Genomic DNA, 9,556 nt, shown 5'->3' with positions numbered 1-9,556 from the left:
TCACAAGAATCCCTACTACGGTTGCGGGGCGCGGGGTTGAGCGAAGAGCAGGTTTAACAGGAAGCACACGGTTCGTTTACCCAGGTTCGGGCCGCGAGGATGCATAATACCCTAGTCCTGCTTTGGTGAATGTATTGAGTGTTCTTGTGTTCTTGAACTAGCTACGAGGTGCAACTTGGCCAAAAGAGCCGAATCCCTCTCCTAGTCTCCTCGGGCCTCCTTTTATAGGAAAAAGGGGTTGCCACAATGGCACACAGGAGCTGGAAAGGTCTACAGTGCTGCAAGCTTATCGCCCGTATTACAGGACAAAGCGCATTAAATGCGTTGTTAGGTGTCCCTTAGCTTTATCGGGGACGGGAACGAGGCCCGTCCTGTCCGTTGCCGCTTCGCCTGGCTTCGACACGCGCCCAGGTCAGCGATGCGTGTGGTGCCATGTAGGCAGGCAGGCAGCTGAGGTGGTGCGGTGGTAGGATCTTCACGAAGATCTGCATGCCACCATGCAGGTGCTTGTTGAGTTGGCTTGGAAGCCGCTCGTCGCTACGCAGGTGCCTGCCGAGCTGGCTGGGTTTCCAGCTGCACGGAAATGGTGGTGGCGTCTTGGTTGGTGCGGGCCTGGCAGTGGCCTCGTCGATGCCCTTGGCAAGGGCCTTCCTGGGGGCCCGGCAAGAGTCTTGCTGTGGCGTTGCATTTGTCCCCGGCAAGGTGCTTGCCGGGGGTCTTGTGGATCTCCTCGGCTAGGATCCTGCCGAGGGGCGCCGTCTTCTGGTCCTCATCTGATCTTGTGTGTTCATGATCTTGACGAAGATCTGCATGCCACCAAGGAGGTGCCTCCCGAGCCCTTGCCCCAACGTGGTTGACTATGTTGGAGGCCGTGGGCTCAAGGGTGGTGTGACCCAATGGTGTTGGGTGAGCTGCCCCGGCAAGGGCCTTGCCTGGGGGGACTTGCTTCGTCCCTTTGCTCTTTGTGTCTTTGATCTTCGGTTTCTTCCCTCTGCTTTGTTAAGTCTGGCCGTGGCGCGCGGCTCTGACTGCTCGTGCACAAGTAAAGGGGTCAAAAGGATAGCCCCGTACTTTTGTACACCGACACATTGGCCTTCTGTGTACAAGAGCCAGTAGTCATCATCTTGCTCTGGCTGCCGAGAACAATCGGCGTCATGTGTCCTGACATGTTCGCACTAAGCTTTAAATTGTATATAGTAATACGATTAATGACATATTTTTACCAAATTAATGACACTCAATCTATACCTAATGACAAAGGGGCTATTGCTTCTGGCGGCACGTCATTAAAATTGCCCTCAAAGTTGTAAAATATGACCCATCAATGCCACCTATAAGTAACAAAAAATGTTTTGCAGGGTATCCCCCGACAGGGCCAGCCCACGTAGTAGGGACCACCTATACTGTGCTCTGCGTGTAGGAGAAGACGCGGCGCAACCGTTTGGGTCGGCCCATGTGCGGGCGGACTGATTTTTAATTTGTTTTTTATTTTTATTTTTATTTTCCATTTACTTTTTAAAATAATTCGCAATTCAAAAAATTCTGTGAATTCAGCAAACTGATAATTTTGAAATAAAATGTTCAAGAAAACATAAAATGTTTGTCATTTCAAAAAATACTAGGTTTTTTTCTAAAAATGTTCTCAGTCTTGAAAAAATGGTCGTAAAATCAAAAAAGTCCATGTATTAAACATTGCTAATGAAATTGAACAAAATGTTTTCTAATTCCAAAAACGTTCATGAAATTTAAAGTATGTCCTCAAAATTTAAAAACAGTCATGAATTACGAAAGAGTTTATTGATTCATAAAGTGTTTGCTCATTCAAAAAATGTTCATACATTTAAAAAATGGTTTTGAATTTTAAAAAAACCCACCAATTTTTAAAAATATGTTCATCTATTTTAGAATTGTTCGCCTGTCCATAAGAAAATGCTAAAAAATGTTCACAATTATAAAAAATGTTTATGCTTAATAATAATTTTCTCAAATTTGTAAAAGATTTCACGAATGATCGAAGTTATACAGTTCAATTGTAATGCTTCTGATTCTTTGTGATTATATACACGCCTTAATTTTGAAGAATTATGTGGTCCTAGATAAGAATATTATAGTATGTTTTTTAGAAAACGTTTCTTGACATTAAGAATAAGTCTTTGAATTACCAAGTTTTTTGAACACCATGATATTTTTTTCTAAAACGTGAACATTGCTTCAGTCTGTGAATAAGTGTAAAAAAAGGAACATTTTCTCGCATTTGGGAACAAACTTTTAAAATCATGGGATGAGATATGAACAAATTGTGGTCATAGCCATTATTGGTTATTATTATTTTTCCTGTTGCAATGCACGGGCTCTTTTGCTAGTATGTCTTATTTTGAGAGGAAAGATACCCGAGAGGCCAAGAGTTGACGTGATGTTTATCTAGGCATCTAGCACAATACGTTAATAAGTGTTGGTCGTATCCATGAATAGCTCAAAAAGTCACTATCGATGACCGTGAGATCTGAGTAAGTGAAATAGAGAATAATCCAGGATAGACAGCGATTCGAGCCTATAGGTTGGGCGTGAGTGGCTAGGAATGGAGAGGATTTTATGCCCATGGATATCCATGGATAACCATCTGACATGTATTTTGTGGTGTCATCTATGTGGTAGAAATATTGTTGCTTTGCTATTTCTGTGCCTTGGGCATAGAATTATTGCTGATATAGTTTTGAAAAGTTGCCTAAACACTGCAGAAATATTGTTGTTTTGCTGAATCGGTGCACCTAGTTTGTACACCAATGGATACCAGGATATTTGGCGGGTTTGGATATAGGGCGACATCCGTGGCCATGGATGCATTTGTGGGCGGGCAACAGTGACGCTAATGGCCTATTTTGATTCCATTGGAGCTCCGTGTGGAAGAGGCATAAGAGAGACCACTGAGCATATTTTTGCCGGCTTAACAAATGGCTGCGCGAAATTTTAGTCATGCATTAAGAATATGGTTCATTATTTTTGTACCATCCGAAGTTTATATAACAAAGTTGAACAATCAGTTTGAAAAATTGGTAATTCACCTTCCTTAGTGGCTGGCATGCATGTGTATTTAGCTTGTCAAGAATAATGAAGCAAACAAGAATTATAGATTAACCAAAAATTACTTTAGAATATAATGGCTATTGATGGACAAAGAGGTATTTGGTACTTCAATGGATGTGAATAATCTTCAAATTTAAAGGGAACAATACTATCTTCAATTTCATTTTTAGTATTATTTATGAAATATTCCCAATTTTATTTCTAAGTTAGGTGTTTGAAACAATATACCTTAGACATTTACCGGTTTGGGCAATGGACAACACATTGATTTTTCCTCTAGGCTAGGAAAAAAGATCAGGCTAAACTACTAGCAGACAACCGTCGGATATGCCCATTTGAGTCCACATGCATGAGCTTGTTGGCAGCTTTGATGATTTCGTACAATGTATTATATGCATATTTTGTGGATCTCCTTCGCGGGCCCTTATGGTTGATTTCTGCACATACTTGATTGAGTTTGTGTCGGCATGCCCATTAAGATCATTCTAGATCCACCTAACCGGCCGGTCCACTTCACCACTGAGTGTAGGAAGCAAGTAATAAGCGTGGTCTCATTGTATAAATCTAATAGTGGGACCTCTGGTGATGTAACATTGTTATGCCCGCCCAATGGAAAATTCATTGATGTATATTGCAGCACAATCAATAATAAGCCGTTCTGCCACACCAATTAATAAACAGAGGTTATATAAGTATCATGACTCGTAGATCCAAAAAACACTAGTAAAAATAGACCATGTAAATAGCTTTGCATTGCGATTTTATAAGTAAATAAATATGATGATATTAGGATACTAGTTTGTAATGTTTTGCATCATGATGTTAGTATGCTAAACTAGTATCCTAGAAGTTATACTCCGGTATGATTTTTTTGATTGTATGACGTCTTATCAAATACCATACCTATATGGCGCCAAGATATGAGTTGCAACTATACGAGTTGATCATATAATATCTCATTAATAATGGGACCAATATTTTTTAATCAAGTTAATTTCAACATACGCTTATCAAAAACAAGTATACATCGCTTACAATCGCCTATTTTGATTCCATTGGCCTTCTGTGTACAAGAGCCAGTAGTCATCATCTTGCTCTGGCTGCCGAGAACAATCGGCCTCATGTGTCCCGACATGTTCGCACTAAACTTTAAATTGTATATAGTAATATGATTAATGACATATTTTTACCAAATGAATGACACTCAATCTATAGCTAATGACAAAGTTCCTATTGCTTCTGGCGGCATGTCATTAAAATTGCCCTCAAAGTTGTAAAATTTGACACATCAATGCCACCTATAAGTAACAAAAAATGTTTTGCAGGGAATCCCCCGACTGGGCAAGCCCACTCACTAGGGACCACCTATACTGTGCTCCGCGTGTAGGAGAAGAGGCAGCGCAACCGTTTGGGCCGGCCCATGTGCGGGCGGACTGAATTTTAATTTCCTTTTTTATTGTTATTTTTATTTTCCATTTTATTTTTTTATACTTTAAATAATTTTGAGTTCAAAAAATTCTGCGAATTCAGAAAACTGAGAATTTTGAAATAAAATGTTCAAAAAAACATAAAATGTTTCTCATTTCAAAAAATACTAGGGTTTTTTCTAAAAATGTTCTCAAATTTGAAAAAATGGTCATAAAATCAAAACATGTCCATGTATTAAACATTGCTAATAAAATTGAACAAAATGTTTTCTAATTCCAAAAACGTTCATGAAATTTAAAGTATGTCCTAAAATTTTAAATACATTCATGAATTACAAAAGAGTTTATTGATTCATAAAGTGTTTGCTCATTCAAAAAATGTTCATACATTTAAAAAATGGTTTTGAATTTTAAAAAAACCCACCAATTTTTAAAAATATGTTCATCTATTTTAGAATTGTTCGCCTGTCCATAAGAAAATGCTAAAAAATGTTCACAATTATAAAAAATGTTTATGCTTAATAATAATTTTCTCAAATTTGTAAAAGATTTCACGAATGATCGAAGTTATACAGTTCAATTGTAATGCTTCTGATTCTTTGTGATTATATACACGCCTTAATTTTGAAGAATTATGTGGTCCTAGATAAGAATATTATAGTATGTTTTTTAGAAAACGTTTCTTGACATTAAGAATAAGTCTTTGAATTACCAAGTTTTTTGAACACCATGATATTTTTTTCTAAAACGTGAACATTGCTTCAGTCTGTGAATAAGTGTAAAAAAAGGAACATTTTCTCGCATTTGGGAACAAACTTTTAAAATCATGGGATGAGATATGAACAAATTGTGGTCATAGCCATTATTGGTTATTATTATTTTTCCTGTTGCAATGCACGGGCTCTTTTGCTAGTATGTCTTATTTTGAGAGGAAAGATACCCGAGAGGCCAAGAGTTGACGTGATGTTTATCTAGGCATCTAGCACAATATGTTAATAAGTGTTGGTCGTATCCATGAATACATCAAAAAGTCACTATCGATGACCGTGAGATCTGGGTAAGTGAAATAGAGAACATTCCATGATAGACAGCGATTCGAGCCTATAGGTTGGGCGTGAGTGGCTAGGAATGGAAAGGATTTTATGCCCATGGATATCCATGGAAAACCATCTGACATGTATTTTGTGGTGTTATCTATGTGGTAGAAATATTGTTGCTTTGCTATTTCTATGCCTTGGGGATAGAATTATTGCTGATATAGTTTTGAAAAGTTGCCTAGATACTGCAGAAATATTGTTGTTTTGCTGAATCGGTGCACCTAGTTTGTACACCAATGGATACCAGGATATTTGCCGGTTTGGATATAGGGCGACATCCCTGGCCATGGATGCCTTTGTGGGCGGGCAACGGTGAGGCTAATGGACATGGATATAGTATGGATATATCCGTCCAAACCCGGTCCATTGCCATTCTTAGTTGATTTGTATAAAGCTCTACGGTGGCTCACCTGGAAGCAGCTCACATTTCTATTGCACGAGCGAGCACGAACGGCAGAGGGAGCCAGCGATGCGGTTAGGCGACGGCGACGTGGCGGGGGTGCACACCTTTCGGAAGGCCGCGCATATGGTGTGGGAGGAATCGAAGCTCCTGTGGGGCATCGGCACACCTATCGCCGTCAGCACACTTAGCTTGTATGCTGTTGGCTCCATCACCACCATCTTCGTCGGCCACCTCGGCAACTTGCCACTGGCCGCGGCCTCAATCGGTATCTCCGTCTTCTCCACCTTCGCCCTTGGATTCATGGTACGTGCGCTCCCAGCCATGCATGCATCATTGTTCCATACTAACTAACTATAGAGGGGATGATAACTTACTTGGAGTTGCGTGCAGATGGGCATGGGGAGCGCGCTGGAGACGCTGTGCGGGCAGGCGTTCGGCGCCGGTCAGGTGGCCATGCTCGGCGTGTACCTGCAGCGCTCCTGGATTGTCCTCGGTGTCGCCGCGCTCCTCATGGTGCCCTTGTACGTCTTTGCCGAGCCGGTGCTCCTGGCCTTGGGCCAGGACCCTAACGTGGCGCGCGAGGCCGCACGCTTCGCGCTGTACATTCTCCCCGGCGCCCTTTCCTTGGCAGTCAACTTCCCCAGCGGCAAGTTCCTCCAGGCGCAGAGCAAGGTCCTGGTCCAAGCCTGGATCGGGGTCGCCGGACTCGGCTTCCACATCACGCTCACCTACCTCCTCGTCACCGTGTTGGGATGGGGATCCCCAGGCGCCGCCGTGGCATACAACATCTCGCTCTGGGCCATCGCGCTGTGCCAGGCGGCCTACATCATCGGCTGGTGCAAGGACGGCTGGAGGGGATGGTCCATGGCGGCTTTGCAAGACATGTGGTCGTTCGTGAGGCTCTCGCTTGAGTCAGCCGTCATGCTCTGCCTTGATATTTGGTACATGAGCATGATCCCGGTTCTCACTGGCCATCTTCAGGATGCGCAGCTAGCCGTAGACTCGCTTGGGATCTGGTACGTACTGCGGCTTACTAGACAGACGATGACGTCTCAACTCTCTTTCTCAACTTACTAGACCCTTAATTATGCTATATTTTGTTCAGCATGAGCGTAGAAGGATGGGCGCTTATGATCTTCGTTGGCCTCAATTCTGCTATCAGTGTCCGAGTCTCCAATGAGCTTGGTGCTGGACGTCCAATGGCAGCCATGCACGCTGTCATCGTCGTCATCGCCGAGTCGCTCCTCATCGGGCTGCTATGCATGCTCCTCGTCTTGATCTTTAGAGATAAGTTCTCCATCATCTTCACTAGCGATTTGGAGCTCCGACACGCTGTCTCCAAGATTGCTGGACTGCTTGGGGTGACCATGGTGCTCAACAGCCTGCAGCCTGTGATTTCAGGTATATATATGTATGTGTATGTATGTGTGTGTGTCACACACATCGAAGATGTTTTACGGAACCATGGTTCAACAGAACCTACACTCGACATCATTGATTTCTAGACACTGTTCATGAGGATCCATACATGGTTGATTAAAACTGCACAGCGTGAGCTGTTTGCATGTTAAACAATGCATGAGACAAAGTGTTGGCTGGAGATGGCATTCATGACATGGATCCACATGTAGGATGTTCAATTGTACGGCATGGACCATCGGTTCGGCTGATGCATGGTCCTGAATCACGTCTCTGACACACACACATACATACATATATGCATGTGTATATATAATTAGATACATGCCTCTTAATTAGATGATTAAGGAGGATGACACCTCAACCTCCTACGTCTCTTCATGCATGCTTCAGGGGTTGCTATTGGAGGAGGATGGCAAGGCCTTGTTGCATACATCAATCTAGGCTGCTACTACGCATTTGGGCTACCCTTGGGGTACCTTCTCGGCTACCACTTCAACTACGGAGTTGGGGTAATTAATATATCATGTTAATCTGAAGAACCACTGCAAGAAAAGAATGTTATATTAACAAACAATGATTTCAGGGGGTCTGGGGTGGCATGCTTTGCGGGGTTGCACTCCAGACACTTATGTTACTCTTCGTAGTGTGGAGAACGGATTGGAATGTAGAGGTATAAAATCCCATCCATCGCCATTCCTCTCAAAAGTTTGCAGGAAATGGAGATAGAAATATAACTGAATTATTTTAGTTCGTCCATATAAATAGCTACAAGTCCCACCTTAGCAACTTTGGATATACTATATGATTCATTCATTACTTATATTCCTTTTCTTGAATGTCAAATTTTCTAGGCCAGACTAGCTTCGAGCCGTGTGCGCAAATGGGGCGGCACCGACGTAACCAGCCCACTCCTGGAAGAGAACTGGCTAGAGAACTGAAGCATCTTTTATCTCATCTCAATACTCTAGATGTTTTGAGCCAGATGATATCATCAATAGGATATGGAAAACAGGTCGGAAATGTTGAATTACTATATCCATCAATACATCATCATGAGGCTGTATGTGGATGCCAGGATGTTTTTTCACCTATTATCTGAAATAAGAGGCCAATAAGCAGTACGTACATGCTGGACACAATCTATCTGATTCATGTGCTGCAAAGACATAACAAGGCTATTATTTTTCTTGAAGCGTCTGTCTGTGTGTCGTGATTGGTCCTGGATGTTGGCCACCATCTCTGCAAGGCCCATTTTATTTAATCGCTAGCTGGTACAAATCCACGTCGATGTGGCCTCAATTGGTTCTGCCTTGGTTGGTTCTTGGAATTTCAGCTACAACCTATATCAGGAAGGATTCTATATATTTAATACAGGGTGTGGTGTTGCTTCACTCACAGTAGAAAACTAGCTTAGCTATAGCTGCTGTGCTGAGTTTGTAGTACAAAAGATGATCCACTCGTATGTAAGAGAAAACACATATATTCCCTAAAAAAAAGAGAAAACACATATATACACGCAGCTTTTATTCGTGTAGCCTCCCTCATAAGTAACCCTGGGCGTTCGGTCTGTTCAGTTAATACGGTTCGTTCTATTCGGGCTTAGAGAAATTCTGTTATCTGAAATTCTTGCTGGCTCCTTCTGATAAAGAATTTTTGATAAAGGGTGAATTTATTGCTCGGAATGAAGCATCAAGAGAATAGAAACACAATAAGCACACCCGACCTCTGCATAAATAGGATGCACACAGTCAACACCAACACACGCACACAAGAACATGCCAACAAATAGCAAAGTCATATAAGACCAAAGCTATGTGTAGGCGAGAAAAAGACCCTAAAACGATCAGATCCACAATCTGCAACTACATCAATGACCATATCCGCACCATCCATCTCATTACATCACACGAACGAGGAGATTCTTCAACAGCAATGCCTTCAAGAAGGGAGCGGCGCTCAATAGCCGCCGTCACCGGATCCAACATCGGGAGGGGAATCATCGCCGCGGTGATCGTCTTCATCAACATCACCATCATCATCTCTTTTACGCGGTCCACTCTTCCGCACCCCGCTGTAATCCCTACTTGAACATGGTGCTTTATGCCACATATTATGATGCAATG

General features: G+C 42.4%; 1 protein-coding gene across 2 annotated transcripts; it reads left to right on the top strand.

Annotated features, from left to right (window-relative positions):
- The first annotated feature begins 6,048 nt into the window (after window positions 1-6,048).
- LOC119340299 (protein DETOXIFICATION 35-like) lies at window positions 6,049-8,630 on the top strand. 2 transcript variants are annotated; one of them, XM_037612192.1, is made up of 6 exons: window positions 6,049-6,314; window positions 6,525-7,027; window positions 7,117-7,412; window positions 7,824-7,942; window positions 8,017-8,103; window positions 8,285-8,630. In XM_037612192.1, the coding sequence occupies exons 1-6, from the start codon at window positions 6,078-6,080 to the stop codon at window positions 8,369-8,371; spliced, it is 1,329 nt and encodes a 442-aa protein (XP_037468089.1). In that variant the 5' UTR covers window positions 6,049-6,077; the 3' UTR covers window positions 8,372-8,630. The 2 variants fall into 2 exon arrangements, with proteins under 2 accessions (XP_037468089.1, XP_037468088.1); XM_037612191.1 differs by having other exon boundaries at window positions 6,050-6,314; window positions 6,402-7,027.
- Window positions 8,631-9,556: the final 926 nt, after the last annotated feature.

Source organism: Triticum dicoccoides, chromosome 7B, assembly GCF_002162155.2.
Source record: "Triticum dicoccoides isolate Atlit2015 ecotype Zavitan chromosome 7B, WEW_v2.0, whole genome shotgun sequence".
NCBI classification, from domain to species: domain Eukaryota; kingdom Viridiplantae; phylum Streptophyta; class Magnoliopsida; order Poales; family Poaceae; genus Triticum; species Triticum dicoccoides.
Note: the sequence above shows the minus strand (reverse complement) of the source record. Positions and strands in the feature narration are given on the sequence as shown.

Bases quoted from the DNA above. Each gene is read 5' to 3' on its own strand.
- LOC119340299 (XM_037612191.1), top strand. From the start codon at position 6,078: ATGCGGTTAGGCGACGGCGACGTGGCGGGGGTGCACACCTTTCGGAAG. The intron at 7,943-8,016 runs GTAATTAATATA...CAATGATTTCAG, and splicing joins ACTTCAACTACGGAGTTGGG to GGGGTCTGGGGTGGCATGCT. The intron at 8,104-8,284 runs GTATAAAATCCC...CAAATTTTCTAG, and splicing joins GAACGGATTGGAATGTAGAG to GCCAGACTAGCTTCGAGCCG.